This window comes from Ctenopharyngodon idella, chromosome 7 (assembly GCF_019924925.1).
Source record: "Ctenopharyngodon idella isolate HZGC_01 chromosome 7, HZGC01, whole genome shotgun sequence".
NCBI classification, from domain to species: domain Eukaryota; kingdom Metazoa; phylum Chordata; class Actinopteri; order Cypriniformes; family Xenocyprididae; genus Ctenopharyngodon; species Ctenopharyngodon idella.
Genome location: NC_067226.1, coordinates 40,863,434 through 40,888,827, shown reverse-complemented (window position 1 = coordinate 40,888,827; position 25,394 = coordinate 40,863,434). Strand labels below are relative to the sequence as shown.

Here is a 25,394-nt window from a genome sequence, read left to right as displayed (position 1 = left end):
GTTAGTTAGCATCATATATACATTTTCGATAAATTAGAGGTAATTTGAAAACCATTAGCTTCAACAATGTCAGAAAATGATATGTTGCACATAAAGAAACAATGAAATTGAAGTATTTCAAACATTTATTTTCGTAAAGCCATTTCCACAAAAACTACAGATGTGATTTTTTGTTATTAAAATAAAGGTCAATCAATCTGATTACTTAAGTATAAGAGCAAGACTGTGGCAGTCTGTGCTTGAAATTACAAAACCTCTAAAAAGCCGCGAAATGTCTTTGTTTCTGACATACTAAATATTATTTTGCCCTAAAGCAGGGTTCAGGTTTTGCCGGGTTTAACCCTCTCTGTGCTTTACCATACAGTTAAACTACAGTAAGGTTTGTACAATACAGTAGAGAGAATGCATTTGAAATTGCGTAGAGCAACTTCTCATATTTTGCTAAATTCAGCAATCTCGCACCTGATTCATTACATTTTACAGGCGACCAGCAAGAAAAGTGTGAAATCGCCTTCGGATGGATTTTGTTTTCAGTCACTTCAGTCATACTTCACCGGAATGCACGATACACAAGAAATAAAGACCGGAATTATACGCGCACACGTGATTCAAGTGATTATACACACAATCTGAGAAAATAGGCACTTTCAAATGTATAGCATGATAGCTGAGTTCATATTCAACAGTTGTTAAAGGGATTTATCTGATGCAATATTTGTTTGCAGAGAGCAACAAATTTAAAGTCTTCATATAATGCATTATAAACGTATTTTAATGCATTAATTATGCCTTGTGATGCACCTTATCATGAATACTTGTAATCACAGTTATAAAACATTATAATACGATCTATTCACTGTTACACCTTTAGAATGTTTGTATAAAGCATTAAAACACATGACAATCAATTTCAGATGTAACAAGGAATCTGCAAAAATGAAAATGCAGTATAACTTTGGTTACAAAGATAAACTGCATTATAACGTACATTATAAATTCCTTTATAATGCATTATACATAAAGACTTTATTTATAGTGTAACCCAAATTTTCTTCAGTATGTCAGTCTTTTATAGGTAATGCATAATTAACATGTGACTTCTGAAAGAAAAATATTCAACAATGAAACAGAATTGATACATCTTCAGTAGGAAAAAGAATCATTATGTGTAATTTTATAATATTATAATTAACAAAAAGCGTTATTATTATTATTATATGAGCAGATAACCTGTAAAGAAACTGTGTCAAAGTTCAGTTTAAGTACAGTAATTAATAAGATTATAAGACATTAATTTATACATTGATGTCATCTAAACAGAGATAATGCAACTTCAGTTTGGCAGTGCTGAGGTAGGGTTAGAATGGAGAAAGTTAAACATGCCATTGACAACATCTAATGCTTTCATACTTCCCCTTCAATCCCACTGAACTGCCACCAAACCAATATAATCATCAGAATCAAAAACAGCATCTTTCAGAGATACTGAAGACACTACTGATTTGGAGAACTGAACATATATCACATAACTATTTTGAACATTGCAGTGCATTTACAACTAAAGGAATTAATTAGTTCTTAAAGTGATAGTTCACCCAAAAATGAAAATTATCCCATGATTTACTCACCCTCAAGCCATCCTAGGTGTATATGACTATCTTCTTTCAGACGGACACAAGCGGAGATATATTTAAAAATATCCTGGCTCTTCAAAGCTTCATAATGATAGTGCATGAGGGGGCGAGATTTTGAAGCCCCCCAAAAATGCCGTCTGCCGGAAGCTAGTTATTATTTTTCTCACAAAAACCCATCACTTCACTTCAGAAGGCCTTTATTAACTCCCTGGAGCCATATGGATTATTTTTATGATGCATTGGATGCATTTTTTGGGCTTCACTACCATTGTAAAGCTTGGAAGAGCCAGGATATTTCTAAATATATCTCCGAATGTGTTTGTCTGAAAGAAGATAGTCATGTACACCTAGAATGGCTTGAGGGTGAGTAAATCATGGGATAATTTTCATTTTTGGGTGAACCATCCCTTTAAAAGAAAAAAAACAAACACTGATAGGACAAAACAAGCATCTTGATGGTGGATATGTGCGTTTAGGGTGAAATGTCCTGAAGAGGGTGTCCTTTCCATCTTAATTTTCAGACATCTTGCGAATCATGTAGTTGAGGATTCCACCATGATGGAAGTAAGTAAGCTCCACATCCGTGTCAAACCTCATCTTAGCCTGAAATGTTTTCCCTGTGTCCAGCTGCAGATATGAACGAAACACATCACATTTAATTATATGAAACAGGGAGAAAAAAACAATATTTAAGGCAGTTATTTTAGTATTGTTTACATATAATTATAGTATTGTTCAAATTTTAAGTTAAGTTTTAGTACTTTTGTTATGTGCTTTTGTCCTTTTTATTCATTTTTTTATATATAGCTTTAATTTCTTTTTATTTCAGTTTTAGTTTTAGTAATTAAAGTACGTCGATTTAAACATTTTATTTCAGGTTTTTCAACTAATATTTATATTTGATTTATGAATTATCTCAATAAAGAAAATACTTTTCAATAAAGACATTTTTAATACTTATGGTTTTAGCTAAAAATAACAACCACCCCTTATGGAAGTGGTTCTTAACTAGTGGGTAGCAATGCCAAATGCAAATAAAATAATAATTAATTAAATAATTAATTTAAAAAAAAAAAAACCTCCCACATGTCCTATTGATTGCTATGATGATAGTGTCTGCTGTTATATATGTAAGCAATAAGGTACGAGAGGCTGTGCTGTATCGTGAATAAGTCATGGCTGAAGCGGAGTGCCAGCAACCCCTTCAGCCGTGACTTATTCACAATACAGCACCAGCCTCGAGTACCTTATTGCTTTTATAAAACGGTTACCACGCAATACAAATATTAAAGCCAAAAATATGTATCAATGCAACTTTCATGAAGTAAACTTTCACTAAAGCTTTCCTTCCGCCAGAAAAAATAGTCCCTGACTGTGAACAGCAACAGAAGTTACATTATTACGCCATTAGATGGCGGCAAAGACTGTCTTTATGAGCGTGTCAGTCAGTCAGTAGCGAAGACTTTTACATTGAAAAGACTGAACTGTTGTGAACACGGAACAAGACGCAACTGACAAATGCTTTGATTAGCGCTGTCAGTCATGGGAAAACCCCTTAACTGTTAAAAGGACAGGATAATACATCAGACATTTAAACAGATTTCATCAGACATTTAAACTGAGGCTTCCTCAGTGCTTGATTCACAGTGATATGAACTGTAACGATGGCATCGGTTTTACTGTATCAACCTTATCCTTTTGAAGTGCATGCAAGTGGATTTGCTTTCGCAGCACTGAAAACAGTGTCATTTCAACATGCCGACAACACAAACCAAACTCTTCCAGTCTCAGCTACAAATACAGTGTTTGAGGGCGGGTCAAAGTAGACACCGTTCACAGGTAGCCAATTCAGACCATAGGTGGGCATTATGCAAATTTGCTACAAATATACGTGCAGGACAACTGGAATTACTGATGACTCATTTCAGACGGTTAAAAATTGGTTCTTTCTTTTCTTTGATCTTTGAAACTTTGCAGATGTTTTACATTCACAAACAAGCTATATTACAAACTACATGAAAGGTAATATCTGAAAAAGCATAATAGGGGCACTTGATTTTAAGGACATTTTTGTTTACTGTTGTACACTTTTGGTTCTGTGTTGGGTGGCCACTTGATGTAAAATATGAGCTCCTGAAGAGAGAACAGTTGAGAACTGCTGATTAAGGCAGGGTTTGGGGTGGAATCATAAGCTATACCTTGATGTCCACAGTCATTCTGGGAGTGAGCTGTGGGGGAATCATCACAGTGTATCGCTCGCGGCCAGTGAGCCCGAGGCTTTCAGCGCTGTCACCCGGCAGGTACTCAAGAGGAATGACACCCATGCCCACCAGATTACTGCGATGAATCCGCTCGTAACTCTCTGCTAGTACAGCTTTGATGCCCTGAGGGAGAAAATCAATAGCAGTTCCACTGAGAGATTTGCACACTACACCATTTTTTGTTATATTCAGAAACTGGCTGTTTGCCAACTGTCAAAGCGTAAAGAAGATGCATTATATATATATATATATATATATATATATATATATATATATATATATATATATATATATATATATATATATATATATATACAAAAAATAATAATAATAATAATAATAATGGATTAGATACCCCTTGTGAAAAAAGAAGTACACTTAATTTTAAAATTAGCAATTATAATATACTTTAAAGTTAGCTGAACTGAATGTAATGTTATCGGACATTTAACTGCATACTAATTGCAATTAAATGATATTGCATTATAGTTTAAATTCATATTAAATGCAATTATCTAAAGTTTTGAGTGCTTTTTACCCACTTAAGTAGGACTTAAGTACATCCTTATATGTAATTTCATAATTACTTCTACTGACAAGCAATTATGGTAAACTAAAATATACTTTAATGTCATTTCTATTGATACTTGTATGGCATATATTTAAATATTTTTGTAATTACACATTTGTAATAATGTAGTTGCGATTTAGTACATTTTACAATATAATATGTTGAAATATATCGAATAACATACTACAGTTAAATTTATAATTAAGTATATTACATGTGCTTTAGTATGTTAGTCAACACAACAAAATAAGTGTTCTTTAAAGCACAACAAAAGATTATTAAAACAATGATTTAAAATGTAAAGTAAAACTTTTAATTTGACATTATTACAAAGTGCATTTTTTAAACGTACTTAAATGTGTTAAGAAACAGTTATGAAAATGTACTCTTTAGGTACATTTAAGTGGCCTTTTATTTTATTATATATAATATTCACGTCTAGTTTTGGTTTTGTTTCATGTTTCATGTCTTATTTTTAAAAAAATTCTTATAGTCATGTTTCCTGTTTGTGTCATGTTTCATGTTCCTTGTTTGTGTCATGTTCTAGTCATGTGATCCTGCCATGTGCTTCTCTTGTCAAGTCATTGTTTCTTTTGTGTTTTGTTCATGTTGGGAGTTAATAATCTCGCCTCCAGTGGACTTTGTTACAAATATTATCTGCAAGTACAATTTTTAAAACATTTACTTAAGATTTGAAGTACACTACAAGTGCACATTCAATACAATTAAGTGCACTTCTTTTTCACAAGGGGCATCGCATGAAGACAAGATTCAAAACTGACTGAGACTGCATTTAATAAAACTGCATGGGTACAAGATGTACTGGAAAAACATTTTATCCCATACATGTAGTTTCCAGACAGACATTGATCATCCTGTCCAAGACACCCAAACCTATTTCTGTACAAACCTGAATGTGAATTCGTCAAGATGAGCAAGTAATTTATCAAAATTAAATGCCTGTTTATGATTAGATTAACTACAAGCCTTACCAGCAGGAAGGGTCCTTTAGCTGCCCAATCTCTAGAGCTTCCTGATCCATACTCTTTGCCTGCCAGAATCAAGAGAGGATGACCAGCCTGCTGATATTTTTCTGCAGCATCAAACACATCCATCTGTAAAAAAAAACAAAACAAACATATTACAATTGTCAATTGCTAACATTGCTCTGGTATGGAAAAACATAGATTATTAGTGCAATTGAATTGAATATATATATAATTTTACAGTCTCATACCGTCTCCCCTGTAGGAAGATAGAGGGTACATGGTCCTTGCTTGTTTATAAACTTGTTAAATAGGCGGATGTTAGCAAATGTGCCTCGAGCCATGACTGCGTCGTTGCCTCGACGAGAACCATAGGAGTTAAACTCTCTTGCAGTGAGTCTAACAAAGGAAAGGAAGATTTCATTACCCATAGTGTGTTGAGTCATATCTCAATTTTAAAGACAATGTACAACTTTTCTGATAAAACAATGTATTCCACTTCTCGAGCATACTAAAAGTATCAAAGTCTTACCCATGGCTAGTTAGGTAGCGTGCAGCAGGGCTGTTACGTGCAATGTTACCAGCAGGCGAGATGTGGTCTGTGGTCACAGAATCTCCCAAATTGAGCAGTACATATGCATCTGTTATGGACTTTGGTGTCTGGAGCTCCCGGGTCTAAAAATGTAATAGCAGCAAAGCAACTTAAGTTTACAGTTCCTACCCTTCTGAAAAAAGAAGCATGTTTCATTAAATTGAATGTGCACTTGTAGTATATTTTAAAAAATACTGTACTTGCAGATAAATGTAATATTAATAAAATCAAAGGCCACTTAAAGCTTAACACTTAAAGGAACACATTCATAACTATGTTTCTTAACACACTTAAGTACAGTACACTTTTTAAAAGTACACTTTGTAATAATGTCAAATTAAATTTTTTACTTCAAAGTACATGTGCGCCACCTTGTGGCTGATTTTCACAAAAAAATCAGTTCATATTCCTTTTCACAACATGTACAAATATATACATTTTTGTATAGGTAGGCCATACAGATTTGATGTTATTAGCTGCTAAAATTTGATTGGCTGGTGGCAAATGTTTTTTTTTTTAAGTATCTGAGTCACAGAGGATATGTTAGGACATCCACCAAAGAAGATGCATACTAAATTTCAACTTTATTGATCATACAGTTGCAGTTATAATGGTTATAACCCATTTAGGGTCTCATCTTTCTGTTTTTGGTTCATTTACATGTCTTTGGTCCGTGTTGTTCATATATCATTCGAACCGCACCAGAGTTCGTTTGGAAGCGGACCGAGACCCATCTTTTTGGTGCGCACCAAAAACAGGAAGATGAGACCCTAAAAAGGACAGAATCCTCACGCATATCGTTTTTACTCATCATAGTCGCGAGTTTGCCCATCACAGGCATCAGAAATGTGTCTCCACGCAGCTGATCGTCTATGTGTGTAACAGATGGATTCCCGCCACTGTTTTGACTCCTTTACACAAGCTCTTCACAAGTTCCCAGCTGGCCAAAATACACTCATATGCAGGCTACACACACACAACAAGTGCATTTATCTCAGCACACAGCATTGTTTTGAATGTTCGGTAAGTTCCATCTCATAATAGGCAATACGTCATAAAATTCAACCTACCAGATTGTGAACGTATCCCTATTCCTTTAGGTTTGGTATCTTTTGGTTTGGTGATAAAATTGCCAATCTGAACGCTAATCGGACTAGGATTAAATGTTTTTTTTTTTTTGGTCCAAACGAACTGAACTACAAATGTCCTAATTGAACTAAGGCTTAATCTAAGCCCTGTCTGTGAAACCGGCATTTGTGTGTCAAGTTTAAGTTAAGCTTGGACTTAATTCTTAATTCTAGACAAAATTCTTTAAATAACTTTTTGCCAGCATTGTCCTTAGCTGCTCTGTGGCCATTTTGGTGAAGATCAAACCAACGCCCTAAAGGTAGTTAGAAAAAGTAGGTTTCTAGGAAATGAAATCGGATAGGGCTTGGCGCAGTTTTGTTTCCGGCCCTTAGGATTCCAAAGTTATGGTCCAAAATGCAAATTGCCTTGTTAAAGCACCACCTAGTGTCAGACAGGTGTGTGTGTGTCTGTGTGCCTGAGTAGTGGTGCATGTCTGAGACCTTCCTGCCAATTTTAGGGTCTCTAACGCCCATACACTTTTTGGGGTCCAAGCACCAATTTTAAAATTACATATAAAGATGTACTGTACATAAGTGCTACTTAAGGGGGTCAAAACAACTTTAAAGTTCAGCTAATTGTATTTAGTATAAATTTAAACTATAATATATTTTTATTTAAATGCAATTAACATGCAATTAAGTGTCTGAAAACATTACATTCAGTTTGCACAAGTATATTAATTTAAAGTTACATTATTTCAATAATAAGTACCCTTTTTAAAAGTAGGCTAAAGTGCACTTCTTTTTCATAGGGGTATGATTATGACACTGAACACATAAAAAAATAAATAAATACAATATACAATACCAGTCCATCAAAGAAAGGTGGAGATTTTATATAAGTAGAACTGGGATTCCAGGTATACAGCTTGTCAGAGGGGGCTTTCAGGGCGTTCCAGCGTTTATTCACTTTCTGAATATGAAAATAGACAAACAGAACAGTTTAATTTAATTTATTACATTTATTTCTAAAATAATGAACTAGAGGTGTTTACTGCACACTTTATGGGATCTGAACATTGTTTTGATTTATGACAGACAACTTCATAAGTTAAAAGTACCTCAACTTTCTCATAGACCTCCTTAAACATGGCAGGAATGACAAACTGTCTCTCCACCACCTGGATTTCCTCTCGTGTGGGCCAGATGTCCCTTAGGAAAATCTCTTTTCCCTTAGAGTTCACAGCTGAAATAAGACAGACCAAGAAACATTGTGACTATTCATGCTCTTGATGGAGAACCAAGCATTGTCATGTAAAATAATAAGATAAATAGCTGGTAAATGTTACTCACCTAAAGGCTCTTTTTCAAAATCTATCCTCACAGTGCCCGCAATAGCATAGGCAATGACCAGCGGAGGAGAGGCCAAGTAATTGGCACGTGTGTTGGGATGGACACGACCCTCAAAGTTTCTGTTTCCAGATAGAACGCCAGCAGCAACCAAATCACCCTATGACAAAAAAATCATTAATTTTTTTCTAAATATGAAGACATCATCAAAAAAAACATAAAATGAAGAGTAAAAGCTTGTTTACCTGAGTAATCGCCTCTACAACCTGCTCTGGAAGGGGTCCACTGTTTCCAATGCAGGTCATGCAGCCATAACCAACTACCTCAAAACTAAAAAGAACATTTATATGAAGGAACACTGAAATATTTCATTTTCTAGATTAAAAAATGATTAGGAAACTTTGAGTTTCTCACCCTAATTGTGAGAGGAAGTCCATGACTCCACTCTCTTTTAGGTAGTAGGTGACCACTCCACTGCCTGGAGACAGACTGGTCTTTATGTACGGCTTGACACTGAGACCACACTGTACTGCCTTTTTGGCCAAGAGACCTGACAGAAATAAAGAGTAGCTTTACATTACGATAGACAAAAATACATATTTAACTATACAAGTGTCAAAAATACATTCAGCATATTTATAAAGTCAGTGGTTCTCAACTGGTGGGTCTCAACACAAAAATGGGTCACAGGTCTGAACTAATCGGGTCACAGAAAGAATGAAAAGAAAAAAAAACCCCAATGACAAATATGGTTGTATATAGTTAGGATTTCAAAATAAATAGGCTTAATCATAGCTTTTGTTACTCCACAGTATTTTGGCACAAATTTATCTGTCATTTGGTAGAAGAAAAGATGCCAACTCAGAATGTGTTAAATACGGGTTCACTTGAAGCAAAAATAAACATGGTTTGTGTAGACCACAATATGTTTTATATGATTGCATGAAACCACTGAAATTCAAATGGCATTTAAAAAAATAAATAACCTGTCATGTCAATTTTGCACAGCAGGGTTATTATTGTTAATTAAAACTAAAACAAACCTTTATATAATATATATATATATATATATATATATATATTATAAAGATAAATAGCTGGAATAAAGTAAGCTGAATTTAAAGTACTAACATATCTAAAACTAATACTAAAAACTAAAGAAATTAAAAACAAAAACTAATAAAAATGACAAAAACAACAAAATTCCTAAAACTTTACATTTAAAATGAAAATGGAAAAATAAAATCTAATTCAAAATATTAGATTATAATAAATAAACTATACAACAATTATACTAAAATAACAATGTTGGACAGTTCATGGAAAAAACACTAAATTTAAATGTTTAATTTAAAGGATATTTTTTATTGTTTTAAAAAGTAATAACTTAAAATCTGTTATTAAAGGGGAAGTTTAAACAAAAATGAAAAGGATATCATTAGAACGATTCTAGAGAGTCATATGGACTAGTTTTATGGTGTTTTTTTCTATCCCTTTTCATACACTTTTAAAATATATAGCCTGTATAGTCTGCTAACCATTCTTTGTGTTAAAAAAGAGGGGACTTGCTTGAAGTGAGGTGAGGATGAGTGGATGAATTTATACTTCGAGATAAATGATCCCTGTGGGCAGACATGTACCTGCTCCCAGCATGACTGAGGGGTTACTGGTGTTGGTACAGCTTGTAATGGCGGCGATGACCACAGATCCGTGAGAGAGAGAATACTCTGCACCGTTAAACTGGAATGGTACTCGAACATCATGACGCTCAGGAGCCACCTGGAATCCTTTAAAGCCTTGCTATAGACAACAGACAATAATGGATGATACAGGTGTGCAGGAATACTTCTCTGGACATGAATGGCTGCTTCAGCAATGCTTTAAAGAAAATCAAAATCTGACTTTTATGGATTTTATGACTGTTATGTCCATATATTAGCTCTGAGATCATCTTTAGGCTAGTGTATTCCTAAAAGTTAACCATTTGAACTTAGCAATACGATATAAACACTTAACATTTTTTATAAGGAAATACGTCAATACAGGAATGTATGGAAGCCCATTTCCACCAGATGAAATAAAAAAATAAAACATTTAAAAACTTAAAATAAGTTAAATAAATTAAAATTAATTATTAAAATAAATAAAATTAAAACAATTAAATGTTAACATTATGACATACACAATTATGAGGGGGAAAAATGAAATTAGGACATACTAAGTCGTAATTATAAGATAAAAAGTCAAAAATATGTAATTGTATATGTAATTATGTAATAATCATAATTTCAAATTGTGACTTTTTCTCATTTAAGTCGAAATTGACAAAAACAATTGTTCTTGTCAATTTTGACTTATCTTTTTTTTCAACTTGTCGACTTTGACAAAAAGTTGAAATTATGACAATTTTTGCATATTTTGACTTGTCAAAATTGTTTTTTGTCAGTTTTAAACTTAAACCGAAATTATGACACAAAGTCTTAATTATTGCATAAGTAACTGACAAAATAAACAATTATGAGATAAGTTGAAATTATGATATAAAAGAGTCAAATTATACATAATTGTTTTTGTCAACTATAATTTTATGTAATAATTACTTTTTGTCAATTTCAACTTATGTCAATTTCATTTAGTCAATTATGACTAAGTCATAATTTTTTTATGACAGTTATGACTTTTTATTTCAATTTCGTTTTATGTCAATTATGCCTAATGTCATAAATATGACTTACCAAAACAGTTCAATATATTATGATTGAACAAACCTAACTGTATTTCATATTCAATTTTGGCTGTGGAGCTGAACCATCTGTTGCCTTTTCACAACAAAGTGTAGAACTAGGAAAGACCTCAAAATGTGTGTAGAGAGATTACTTTTAAGGGATTTATGAGGAAACAGATTACTGCATTATCTCAAGAATCCAAGGGAATGTGTGTCCTGTGTGTTTTTCCAAGTATTACTGTGGCATGTACCTTGGCCGCTAAACATGCTTCAAAGTCCTGCTTCATGTCTGATACAGCCACTTTGTCATGTGGCCGTTTAGGACCACTGCAGCAAGGGACGACCGTACTGAGGTCCAACTCAACAACCTGGAGGAGAAAAAAATAAGAGACATACATACATTTTGCAGAAAGTGGTGCAGACAGAAGTGACTAGTACAAACATATCTGTGAACAGCACGTTTGTGTTGGGTTTAGATACCTGAGTGAACTGTGGATCTTGAGCAGTGTTGCTGTAGTCTCTGAACATGCCCACCGCTTTTAGATACTTTTCTATGTAACTGAGATTCTCCATGTCTCTCCCTTAAAAACAAATATGTATAAAACACATATAAACAATGAGAGTACAGTTGCCAACCTTCTTGTATCCAGTAAAGCAATTCCGCCTTCCTGACCACAGAAGAATGTAGTTCCCCTTGTGAAAAAGTCTGCACTTAATTGTACTGAATGTGCACTTGTAGTGTACTTCTAATCTTAAAAGTATTTCAAAAAAAAACATGTATTTTAATTGTACTAAAATGCAATTTCATCACCACATATGTATAATTGCAAATATATTTAAACATGAGATACAGGTTTCAATAGAAATTAGATTAAAGTCTATTTTAGTTTACTATAAATGCTTGTCGGTACATTCAGCAGTAAACTTTAACTATATTTAAAAGACAATAGAATTATGAAATTACACAAATATGTGCTTAAGTGGGTCAAAAACACTCAGATAATTGCAATTAATATAAATGTAAACTATAATATATTTTCATTTAGTTGACGTTAACATGCAATTAAGTGCCAATATCCTAGTAATATGCATGCTAATAAGCAACTAGTTAATAGTGAGACTTGGACCCTAACTAAAGTGTTAACAGTTTTTTTAAGTGTACTTCTTTTTCAAAAGGGTCAGAATCTTTCAAAACTGATCCGGGACAGGTTAACGCACCCGTCTGCTTCAGATATTGAATGCTGATGTGGTCTACAGGGAAGAAGGCAGCGGTGGCGCCATACTCTGGGCACATGTTGGCAATGGTGGCACGGTCAGCGATAGACAGCTGGGCAACACCAGGGCCAAAGAACTCCACAAATTTCCCAACCACACCAACTTGCCGCAAATGCTGGGCAGAAAAAGAATATAGTAATAGAAAGCAACTTAGTTTGTAAACATCCACTTATTCATGAAGTTCTTTCAAGTAGGGAGAATATTTTCAACGTTTCCAATATTTTCAAAACAAAGTCACTATAAAATTCAAATATGGCAAGGCATCCATACCTTGGTGACAGTAAGGACTATGTCAGTGGAGGTGATAAATTTGTTGGGTGTCCCCTGTAGTTTGTAGCCAATGACCTCTGGCAGCACCATACTGATGGGTTGACCCAACATGACTGCCTCTGCTTCAATACCTCCCACACCTGCTCCAAAAGATCTGAGGTTAAATCTCAGCTGGAAATTTTGTGTTTATTACTGAATTTCTCATTTCTTATTCTTTGATTACCAGCCCAACAATGATACACAATTTAACTTTCTTTTTGCCTAAAATAACAAAAATATAACAAAAAGTCGCCATTATGAGATACAAAGTCATAGTTCTGGGATAAGTCAAAATGATGCGATAAATGATAATTATGACATGAAAGTAAAAATGATGTCCTAAAATTATGTATTAAATATACTTATACATTAATTCACTAAATGTAAAAATTGAGATACTACCTCATAATTATGACATAAAAGCTGAAATTGTCAATTATGACCTGTGCATTAGGAAATAAAATGTCAAAATTATGAGATACTAAGGCATAATTATGAGACAAAAAGTTGAAATAGTCATAATTACTTCTGTATAATGACATGCATAAAATGTGAAAATGATGAGATACCTAGTCATAATTATGAGATAAAAAGATGAAAATGTGTCATAATTATGACTTATGTAGTATGACTTATAACTATACATAAAATGTCGAATCAATAAAATTATGATACTAAATCAAAATTATAACATGAAAGTTGAAATTGTCAATTATAAGACCTACTTCTCTATTATGACACATAAAATGTTAAAATTATAAGATACTAAGTCATAATTATGATATAAGAGGTTGAAATTGTGACATAATTATGACTTGTGTATAATAACTAATACATAACATGAAAATTGTGAAATACTAAGTCATAATTATGAGATAAAAAGCTTAAAATGTGTCATAATATTGACTTGTGTATTATGATTTATAAATAATATGTCAAAATTATGAGGAAAATGTTGAAATTGTCATAATTATAATTTCTGTATTATGGCTCAAAAAGTAAGTCATAATTATGACATGAGGTCGAAATTGTGACAATTATGACATAAAATCACAATTATGAGATACTAAGTCATAATTATGAGATAAGCTGAAATTATGACTTGTGTATTATGACACACATAAAATGTCAAAATTATGAGATACTTAGACATTATGAGACAAAACGTTGAAACTGACATAATTACTTTGTATAATGACATACATAAAATGTCAAAATTATGATACCTAGTCATAATTATGAGATAAAAAGATGAAACTGTGTCACAATTATGACTTATGTAGTGTGACTTATACTATACTTAAAATGTCAAAATTATGATACTAAAATAAAATTATAACATGAAAGTTGAAATTGTCATAATTATTACTTCTGTACTGACACATAAAATGTCAAAATTAAGATACTAATTAATAATTATGAGATAAAAAGTCAAAATTATGATAATTATGACAGTATCGCATAATTTCAACATTTTGTGTAAGTCATACATAATATAAACATGTAATATGCAAGTCATATCATAATACACAAGTCATTATGACTGAATTTTGACATTGTAAGCATAACACCGTGTCCTAACCAGACGCGAAGCAATAAGATTCCAGCGACAAGCAATTTTACTCTCCACACTAGACGCAACTCGACAATGAGAAGCGATAAAATCAATCAAAAACCACAGCCAATCAGAAGAGAGTGTGGGCGGGCTCTCTTGGCAAGAGCACAGCGGACACAATGAAATGGCCAAGTACATAGTAAAATTCATAAATATTACACAATTTAAAACATTGTTTAAAGTACATACGGAGTGACTGAACCAATCTGTCATAGAATACACTTGTTTGTTCGCATACATGGTTGAACGTTCTTTTGCCTATTTATTTATTTTCAAGATCTGAGGTGAATTAGCCAGTGTTGTTTTCATTACAGCTAAAAAGCTGGGAACACAGGATGATATTCAAACTCACATTAGACGCTTTTAACATTAAATAAAGCACATAAACAGTACCTGATATTATCATTGCCATACTTTGTGTTTCTGTTCCAGCCGCGACGTCGCGGAGAAATAGAAACCGTTTCTAAAATAGAATATTCGCGTGTCGCAGTCGCGGCTGGTTAGGACAAACACTCCGATTAACATGGAAAAGATACCTTTTAATCGCTTATCGCTTATTTCATAATTATGAATTAAGGCCCGTTCACACGAAGAACGATAACTGTAAATTACTTAAAATAATGAAACTACAGGTGATTCTCGATGAGTTTCACTCACCCCAGCCCAGCACTCCCAACCCATCAATCATGGTTGTGTGGGAGTCTGTTCCCACCAGACTGTCCGGGTAGAAGAAACCATCCTGGTCAAACACAACCCTGGCCAGGTACTCCAAATTGACCTGATGGACTATTCCTGAACCCGGAGGAATAATCCGCATGTTCTGGAATGCTTTAGAACCCCACTGTGAACCGATACAATTAGTTCAACAGCAATCATCATTTTCATTTCTTGAAGACACAAACAATATCAAAACATGCCAAATACAAAGAGGGAAAATTACCTTTAAAAACTCAAATCGTTCCTTGTTCCTTTCAAATTCAAGGTCTTGGTTTTTCTGAACACTGTCAGACCTTAAAGTATGGAAAATGTATACTTAAATGTAATGAACTTTTGAACTGAGTATTTATGGTAATAGTTCACCCAAAAGAGAAAATTCTGTCATCATTTACTCACCCTCTTGTCGTTTCAAACCTGTATGACTTTCTTTTTTCTGCAGAACACAAAGAAGATATTTTGAAGAATGCTGGTAACCAAACAGACATTTCTCAAAAATATCTTCTTTTTGAGAACAACATGAGGGTGATTAAACCATGACAGAATTTTCATTTTAGGGTGAACCATCCATTTAAATTATCATTCACTTATCACCAGACTGCAAATAGCAAGACAAGTGCTCCAAGTGACATTTAAGTTTTAGTTTTCATTTTGTTGTGACAGAGACATTTAGGAGCTCACAAGGACTGGGTCCAATAAATAAATAAATAATAATAATAATTCAAACAGATAAACATGACAATATACTGAAAATACATTAAAAGTAACTGAATATTTTAAAATTTTCTTTGGTCACAACTACAAGACTCCCTTGTAGTGTTGTCAAAAGTACCGACTTCAATACCAAATTTTAAAAATGTGATGCTTTGAGCGTTGTTGAGCGGATTTGTAAACACCTCTGATTAGCCTTTGTGTTCACACGCTCATCAGATATGTCTGTGATTGGCTACAATGATCAACGCTTCAAAAACATGTTGTAAATGGACATCAATAACGCTCTTCACCGAGCACTTACATAGATACACGGGAGCATTTCACACACTTCCGTGTGGTTTCAAGCGCTTTCGTGCGTTGATCTTTGTAGCCAATCACAGACATATATGTTGAGCGTGTGAACAAAATGATGCTCTGGTGCACTTAAGTCCTACTAAGACATAAAAAGCAATTTTACATTTCTGTCAAATGAACCTACTTCCTGTTAAAGTCAACCTGAATGGAATGATCTATGACAAGGTCTGCCGGACAAACTGGATTTATCTTCTCAGGGTCGCCCTGTAACTTTTTCACTGCATCACGCATGGCTGCAAAGTCGACCACTGCAGGAACCCCCCTGTGCAATAAACAATGAGACAAATATGTAACAGACAGATTAAAAAGCTGTGAGTTGTCAGAAAAATATAATTTTTTGAAATGAAACAGTTTAGACAATATATACAGTGCTCAGCGTAAATGAGTACACCCACTTTGAAAAGTAACTTTTTAAAAAACATATCTCAATGAACGAAAACAATTTCCAAAATGTTGATAAAAATAAATTTAATATAACATCTGTTTAACTTATAACATGAACGTAAGGTTAATAATATAACTTAGATTACACATTTTTCAGTTTTACTCAAATTAGGGTGATGCAAAAATGAGTACACCCCACAACAAAAACTACTACATCTAGTACTTTGTATGGCCTCCATGATTTTTAATGACAGCACCATGTCTTCCAGGCATGGAATGAACAAGTTGTCAACATTTGCAACATCTATCTTTTTCCATTCTTCAAGAATGACCTCTTTTAGAGACTGGATGCTGGATGGAGAGTGATGCCCAACTTGTCTCGTCAGAATTCTCCATAGGTGTTCGATTGGGTTCAGATCAGGAGCCACTGAATCACTTTCACCATGTTCTTCTTCAGAAATCCAACAGTGGCCTTAGATGTGTGTTTAGGATCATTGTCAAGTTGGAAAAGTGCACAATGATGACCAAGGGCACGGAGTGATGGTAGCATCTTCTCTTTCAGTATAGAGCAGTACATCTGTGAATTCATGATGCCATCAACGAATTGCAGCTCCCCGACACCAGCAGCACTCATGCAGCCCCACATTAGGACACTGCCACCACCATGTTTCACTGTAGGCACCATGCATTTTTCTTTGTATTCCTCACCTTTGCGACGCCATACAGTTTTGAAGCCATCCGTTTCTAAAAACATTTATCTTGGTCTCATCACTCCAGAGTATAGAGTTCCAGTAGTCTTCATCTTTGTCAGCACGGGCCCTGGCAAACTCTAGGTGGGCTTTTTTGTGCCTGGGCTTTAGGAGAGGCTTCTTTCGTGGACGGCACTCATGCATGCCATTCCTCTGCAGTGTACGCCGTATTGTGTCACGGGAAATAGTTACCCCAGTTTGGCTTTCTACTTCTTTAGATAACTGCAGTGAACTTGCATGCCGATTTTCTTCAACCCTTCTCATCCTGTCGAGGTGTTAGGTCGACCTGGACATCTCTGTGAGATGGTTGCAGTTCCATCTTTTTTAAATTTTTGTACCACTTTTGCTACAGTATTCTGACTGATAAGTAAGGCTTTGCTGATCTTCTTGTAGCCTTCACCTTTCTGGTGTAAAGAAATTATTTTCTTTCTCAAGACTTGTGACATTTCTCTTCCATGTGGTGCCATTGCCGACAGCATGAAATGGGAAGGGGTTTTAACACCCTTTTATAGTCAACTGTCTGCTGGACACCTGTGTAATGAATAATTAGACTCACCTGTGGTTGAATTCTTGTTAAATTAGACATGTGTAGTCTAAAATTTAGCTTTGCTCCAGAGACTTTCAGTGGGGTGTACTCATTTTTGCATCACCCTAATTTGAGTAAAACTGATTTTGTTCTCTAAGTTATATTATTAACCTTAATTTCATGTTATGTTAAACAGATGTTATATAAAACTTAGTCTTGTCAACATTTTGGAAATTGTTTTTGTGTTCATGGAGATATTGTTTAAAATGTTACTTTTCAAAGGGGGTGTACTCATTTACGCTGAGCACTGTATACATAAAATTGCATGTTTTTTGTTGAGCATCATATTTGTTACAAGTGTTTATGACTCATGTAGTATGATACAGTGAGAATATGGAGCTCATACTCAAGGAGGAAAAAAAACACTTTGATTTTATGCAGAGACCCAAACTGAGCAAAAATATGCTATTTGGTGCAGTTGCTGCTGATATTTACATGACCAAAAAGTAAGATTAAATTCTGATAGCTTGTAATGTAAATCAATGAGATCTTTACAACAGTATTGCAGACTACTTAAATAAAATGCAAATAATTTTCAGATGTCACTCTATTACTGTATGCCTTAAGATATTTAAATGCTTAGTTTTATGATCAAAGCTCTGTAGTTTTTATTGTGGGGACTCTGGGGAGCAAAACATATAATGCAATGCAATACAATGAAGATAGAGAGACTGAGAGACAAATAAATGTTCCTCAAAAGTCTGATGCATCATTGTTTATACATTTTAACATAAAAAAAAATATATATAAAAATAAATGATGAATGGATAATCAAGTAAAAGCAAAGTTGCTTCAGTCCAGTAAGTAATCTTGAAATATTTCTAACAATATAAAAGTTATTCTTAATTTTACTATATAAAATTCAGTAAAGAATTCACAGCAAAAACACATGTGCATCACGACCTGAAGGGGAAAGTTTTTGCAATTACACCAAAAGGCCTTTGATCAATCAGTAGATTATGTACAACAGGTTTTTCAGCAAAGTTTTGATCATATTGATAATTTATAGTTCTTAGAAATCTGCGTATCAATATGATCCAGTAGGGTTAAAACTTACGTGAAGTCTTGCAAGATGACGCGGGCCGGTCTGAAAGGCACCTCCACAGTCTGACTCTGCGTCACCTTCCAGTTGAGGATTTTCTCCACATCCTCCTTCTTCACCAGGAACTCATCACAGTTCCTAACCGCAGACTCCAACAGCACACGGATGGAGAAGGGAAGTTGGTCTTCAAAGAAAGGTACAGAGATGTCTCCAGTCATAATAACCCAGGACAGCTGACGTAATTTTCATTACTTGAATTGTTAGACCAGGGGTGTCCAAACCTGCTCCTTGAGGGCCACTTGTCCTGCAGACTTTAGCTCCAACCCCAATTAAACACACCTGAACCAGCTAATCAAGGTCTTCAGACTCACTGGTGTTGGAGCTGGTTAGAGCTAAAATCTGAGGACGTTGGCCCTCCAGGAACAGGATTGGACATCCCTGGGTTAGACAATTCAACATGGCAAACATAAAAATATTGTCTTACCATATCTGGGGTCTTTAAGTTTTTTAAGGTTGAAAAACTTGTGGTCAGGCTTCTGGGGGTCCAGAGGCTCAATAGTGTGTGCATAAGGGTTCGTCATAACTAAAAACACACTTCCTTACAGCACACTCTTGAACCTTAAATTGAGACGAAGAAAACAATGCAAGTAAATAATTTAAGTAGTAATCTACTAATTAAAACATTTTGGGCATGATATAATGGTAATACCATGTTTTTTGAACATGTAGCATGGTAGGCTATTACTATCTAATATCGTCACTGTAAAATGGTACCTCCACAGTACTTTTTTGTAAGGGCTGGAATCCACAAATGTTACAACCAAAGTATGGTCTTATGCATACCATTCCCTTGTGAAAAAAAGTGCACTTAACTGTATTGAATGTACATTTGTAGAGAGCCTTAAATCTTAAAAGGATGTATTTTTTAAAAAACTACTTGTAGATAGTATAATATTAATGAAATAAAAGGCCACTTAAAGGGTTAGTTCACCCAAATATGAAAATTCTGTCATTAATTACTCACCCTCATGTCGTTCCAAACCCGTAAGACCTTCGTTCATCTTTGGAATACAAATTAAGATATTTTTGATGAAATTTTAGAGTTTTTTTTTTTTTAATCTCCCATAGAAAGCAACGAAGTTACCACATTCAAGGTCCAGAGAAGTAGTAAAAACATTGTTAAAATAGTCTACGTGACTACAGTGGTTCAACCTTAATGTTATAAAGCGACGAGAATACTTTTTGTGCACCAAAAAAAAATAAAAATAATGACTTTATTTATGAATCTTTTGTTTCGAATCAGTGGTTCGGAGCACGTATCAATGAAAATCACAGATTCGAAACAAAAGATTCGTAAAGCTTCAAAGCTTCATGAAGCAGTGTTTTGAAATCAGCCATCACTAGATATTGTTTAATAAACCCCCAAAATAGAGGGTTTTTTTGGCACACGAAAAGTATTCTTGTCGCTTCATAACATTAAGGTTGAACCACTGTAGTCACATGAACTCTTTTAAATACGTTTTTAGTAGCTTTCTAGGCATTGAAAGTGTCTTGCTGGCAATGCAGGCCTCACTGAGCCATCGGATTTTATGAAAAATATCTTCATTTGTGTTCTGAAGATGAACGAAGGTCTTACGGGTGTGGAACAATATGAAGGTGAGTAATTAATGACAGAATTTTCATTTCTGGGTGAACTAACCCTTTAAGTGTACTTACACGGAGTACTTTCATGACACTCATTAAGAACACTTTTAAAACTGTCATAATGTGAAAAGTTTTAAAGTACATTCTTTTTTAATAATCTTTTGTTGCGCTTTAAATAAGTACACTTATTTTATTGTGCTGCTGACTAACATACTAAAGCACATGTAAAGTACTTGATTATAAATTTAATTGTAGTGTTGTTCAATATTTCATTTAAAGTTAATATATTTCAAATGTACTAAATTACAACATCATTTCAAATGTGTACTTGTACAAATATGACAAAAGTTTTAAACTAAAATATACTTTAATGCCATTTCTATTATCACAAATGCTTGTCACAATCGGCTGTTCACTTTAACTGACAATATAAGTAATTATGAATTTACATATAACCTTGTACTTCAGCCCTTTAAAGCGAGTCAAAAAAAGCACTATCAGTTAATTGCAATTAAAATATACATTATCTATATTAACTATAACAAATTTTCATTTAATAGCAATTAATGTGCAATTAAGCGTCTGAAAACATTACATTCAGTTTGCACTTGCATATATTATTTTAAAGGATTTTTTCCATTATAAGTACTCTTTTTAAAAGTAAGCTAAACTGTACTTCTTTGTCAGAAGGATTTAAAAGATTTAACAAGGTTGACCAGCATTTGCAGTTCACTATTAAATAAACACCAATCATAACTACACCTTTAGTCCTGTGCTGAACGGCAATAAAATTTCCAGTAAATCTTCTCCAGTTCAGTTCAAGCTTAGGAAGATCTGGCACTTTTTCCGCCTCTATTCAACACCAAAGACTTGAGAACTTCCCAGAATTAAGAGGTTGGTACGTGACAGCCGGAACGACACCATCTGAAGCAGCTGCCAGCACACAACATAAGAGATCAAGGAGGCAAAACTTTATCACTGCCTCCACACAGACTAGTTTATACAGAAGCTGTGTGTTGACAAATCTACAGTTTACATCACAGCCTTGAAATCTGCTTGATCTTACAGAGATCAGTTTTGTGCAATGAGATAAACATGGCCCTCTCCAAAACTGTCACAGATAATGAACTGTATGGTATTTGTCTTGGACTCCACACAAGAGTCAAAAGAAACGAGTGTGGAGATTTAGAAATGTTTTGGACTGGATGTGGAGTGATGCATCAGGTGAGTGTTCGGGCCATGACATTAAACACGTCTTTGCAAAAGTGAAAAGTAAAGCCAACTCTATTTCTTCACAGCAATTTCCTAATGTTTCAATCAATCCTTTATCCAAGTCATGTCTGCTCATTGGTTATGAATCATGATTACTGTGTGAAATTATTATATTTAACCTCTGAACAGGATAGTTTAAATATTTGATGTGCTCTACACTGTAAAACCAACCAGTGAAGTTCATTGACCCCCCTAAGCCCAGAGTATGGAGCCCCAATTCTGCTTGGCTCCCGGATACACCAGGTCATACTCCCAGCTTGACTCCAGCTACAACTCCAGACCACCAGCCCATGCCAGACTTCTGACTTTATACATAAAATATCAATTTTATATTCTAAAATGTACATCAACTAATTAATGCATTTTCAAATGAGAGATTAATCTTGCATTTTAACAAATTGTTTTTCTTATAAACCATTTCAATATCTATGAAAACACCTAAACTTAGATTTTAGTGGGCTTAATAGGTACACTTACCCATGTAATTAACATTATGATGAGTTGGGCAAGGTTGAGAACTGTGGGAGCGAAGGGATGCTGGTGACGTGACTTAACGACTCTCAGCCCTACCCCACTTGTCACAAAATTTTAAGTTCTACTAACTCCTGCCCAATGCTGTCCTTCAAACAAATGTGCCAACTGAATGCTTTGAAAACATATACGTGACCCTGGACCACAAAACCAGTCATAAGTCACACGGGTATATTTGTAGCAATAGCCAACAATTTATTGTATGGGTCAAAATTATCCATTTTTCTTTTATGCCAAAAACCATTAGGATATTAAGTAAAGATCATGTTCCATGAAGATATTTTATAAATATCCTACGATAAATATATTAAATATATATTTTTGTGAGTGGATATGCATTGCTAAGGACTTCATTTGGACAACTTTAAAGGCGATTTTCTCAATATTTTGATTTTTTTGCACCCTCAGATTCCAGATCACATACATCATGAAGCTTCGGAGCGTTATGAATCAGCGTGTCGAATCATGATTCGGATCACGTGTCAAACCGCCAAACTGCTGAAATCACTTGACTTTGGCGCTCCGTACCGCTGATTCGACATGCTGATTCATAACGCTCCGAAGCTTCCTGAAGCAGTGTTTTGAAATCGGTCATCACTATATAAGTCGTTATTTTGTTTTTTTGCCGCACCAAAAATATTCTCGTCGCATTATAATATTAATATTGAACCACTGTACTCACATGAACTGATTTAAATATGTTTTTAGTACATTAATGGATCTTGAAAGAGGAAATGTCATTGCTGGCTATGCAGGCCTCACTGAGCCATCAGATTTCAACAAAAATATCTTAATTTGTGTTCCGAAGATCAACGAAGGCCTTACAGGTGTGGAACGGCATGAGGGTGAAATGACATTATTTTCATTTTTGGGTGAACTAACCCTTTAACTATTTCTGATTTTGCAGTAATTCATATTAAAGCAGAAAGCAGCAGCTCACAATCTAAGGATTTCAAAGACATTTAAACCTTAGAGGAAAAATGAGGGCAAAAGGGCCCCAACATGCTTCATCCCAGCATGTTATCACGTTAACAAGTTAAACTCAGTCCTCCTGGGATATGAGCAAGCAATGAGACAAAGCTGTACAGCAAGCAAAGTGGGTTTTTCCTACGATAATGGCAGCAGAATTGTGCAACACATCAAACAGAAGACAAGAAGACACAACCGACCAAACAGGGTGAGCCACTAAACTCTCCAGCCACCCCAAGGGGAAAGATAGATTTACACTAAATGATAGAAGCCATTACCATGATTTAAACTAGGGGTTTTCAATCTTTTAGATGCCATGCGCCCCTGAATATAATCATTCTGGTGCAAGGGACACCCATCCTAAAATTTAAAAAGGCACCTATATAGTTTTTTGTTTAAAGACTCAATTTATACAGTGAAAAATTAATATTATAAATATGTTTAAAATATTCTACTCATTATAGTACTGTACTAGTATTTATTTTAAATTCATTACATATTTTTTTTAACATATTTATATACATTTATATAAACATACACACACACACACACTATATATTTTATATATATATATATATGCGCATGTATATGTGATTATTTATTCATTCATTTATCCACAGGCCCCCTATTACTTCCTTGTGGCCCCCAGTTTGAAAACCTCTGATTTAAACAGTTAGACTTGGCAAAGTTCACTTCATAAGAAATGTAATTCCTATGTAGCATTTTATATGTTTCTGTGATTTAGAAAGTTAGGATACTTTAAGAATAAAACATAAATGAATGCAAAATCACCAAGAACCCGCTTTAAGTTACTCCAATCAATGAATCAGTATCTGATATCTCAAAATGTGAGACTTAGTGCCAACTGCCAAGCATAACAGACTAAAGGAAACATAATCTGAAGTAATATCTGTACAGTCCCACCCAGTCTTGTGACCAAAATGCCATTTTCTGTGGTTGTGTGTGTATTAGACTCTGGACTATGACATGAGGCTGTGTGTTTCCCTGTCTTCCAGGAACTTGTTTAGAGAGTGATTCACTGAAGCTAGTAGTCCACGTTTTCCGTCTTTGATTGACATAACACGCAAGAGAAAATAAAATTAATGTATAAGTGAACATTTGCACTAATTTTACATCCAGTAACTTCTCTATTAGCATGTGCAGTATCAGTTATTTCATTGTGAATGGGCAGATAGCTGATTAGCAAAGTCAACCAAATAAGAGCCAAAACTGCAAATATTCCCCACTCGATCTCGGTCTAACAAGCATTCAAGCATTACAAGCTGCCATGGTCCTCGTGCTAATAACTTCAATTGCATCCTTTTAATATGCAAGAGCAGTGTTATTAGCTTGACAGAAAACAGTACAAACACTATGAACTCAAACTCCGATAGCAATGATATGAGACATGCCGACGAGAAGTAGTTGTATGTAGTTGTTCATGGAGCACGATTTCACTGTGTAACAGTTTGATCAATCAGCTTACCTCGTAGTGTTAGAGTAGATTTGAGTCTTGCTGTCACTGGATGTTCCTAGTGTTCGGCCTCTTTAACTCTAAGAGCGGCGTCGATGTTTTTACCGTAATTACTCTAATAGTAGCCTCTCCTACTACACCTACTGCATCTACACAATTGAAGATCTGTCATATTGTCATATATTATACTTGTCATTTATTAAAGAATCACTACTTTATAGTTATATTTTTTCAACAGATACTTAAATATCCAATAGTATTTTAGTGCCACTTAAAAAAAAAAATAAAAAAAAATCATTACAAGAATAAAGTAATATTTTGAGAATAAAGTCAAAATTTTGAAAGAAAAATGTCTTTATAATAGATAGCCTGAATGAAATAAAATACTTTATTGTCGTACTGCAACGACTTTGTTCATAAGTTTGACTCATAATTTCATAATTTTTACTTTATTCTTCAATATTATGACTTTATTCTCTCATTTCTATGACTTTGTTATTGTACTTTTGACATCATTTTCGAAATATTACATTAAATATGACTTTATTCTCAAAATATTACGACTTTAATCTTGTG

The 25,394-nt window shown here is 34.3% G+C and overlaps 1 protein-coding gene across 2 annotated transcripts; it reads right to left on the bottom strand.

The window, feature by feature from the left end:
- Nucleotides 1-107: 107 nt before the first annotated feature.
- On the bottom strand, nucleotides 108-24,951 carry aco1 (aconitase 1, soluble). 2 transcript variants are annotated; one of them, XM_051899427.1, is made up of 22 exons: nucleotides 24,831-24,899; nucleotides 21,335-21,505; nucleotides 19,413-19,546; nucleotides 18,944-19,112; nucleotides 16,292-16,429; nucleotides 15,326-15,395; nucleotides 15,043-15,226; nucleotides 12,732-12,871; nucleotides 12,405-12,576; nucleotides 11,667-11,767; nucleotides 11,438-11,554; nucleotides 10,102-10,261; nucleotides 8,876-9,011; nucleotides 8,707-8,791; nucleotides 8,465-8,621; nucleotides 8,233-8,357; nucleotides 7,980-8,084; nucleotides 5,985-6,127; nucleotides 5,704-5,851; nucleotides 5,459-5,581; nucleotides 3,833-4,018; nucleotides 108-2,261 (listed from the first exon to the last, which is right to left on the bottom strand). In XM_051899427.1, exons 3-22 carry the CDS (start codon nucleotides 19,507-19,509, stop codon nucleotides 2,145-2,147), a joined length of 2,673 nt encoding a protein of 890 aa, XP_051755387.1. In that variant the 5' UTR covers nucleotides 19,510-19,546; nucleotides 21,335-21,505; nucleotides 24,831-24,899; the 3' UTR covers nucleotides 108-2,144. The 2 variants fall into 2 exon arrangements, with proteins under 2 accessions (XP_051755387.1, XP_051755386.1); XM_051899426.1 differs by lacking the exon at nucleotides 21,335-21,505 and having other exon boundaries at nucleotides 24,831-24,951.
- Between the last annotated feature and the right edge of the window lie 443 nt (nucleotides 24,952-25,394).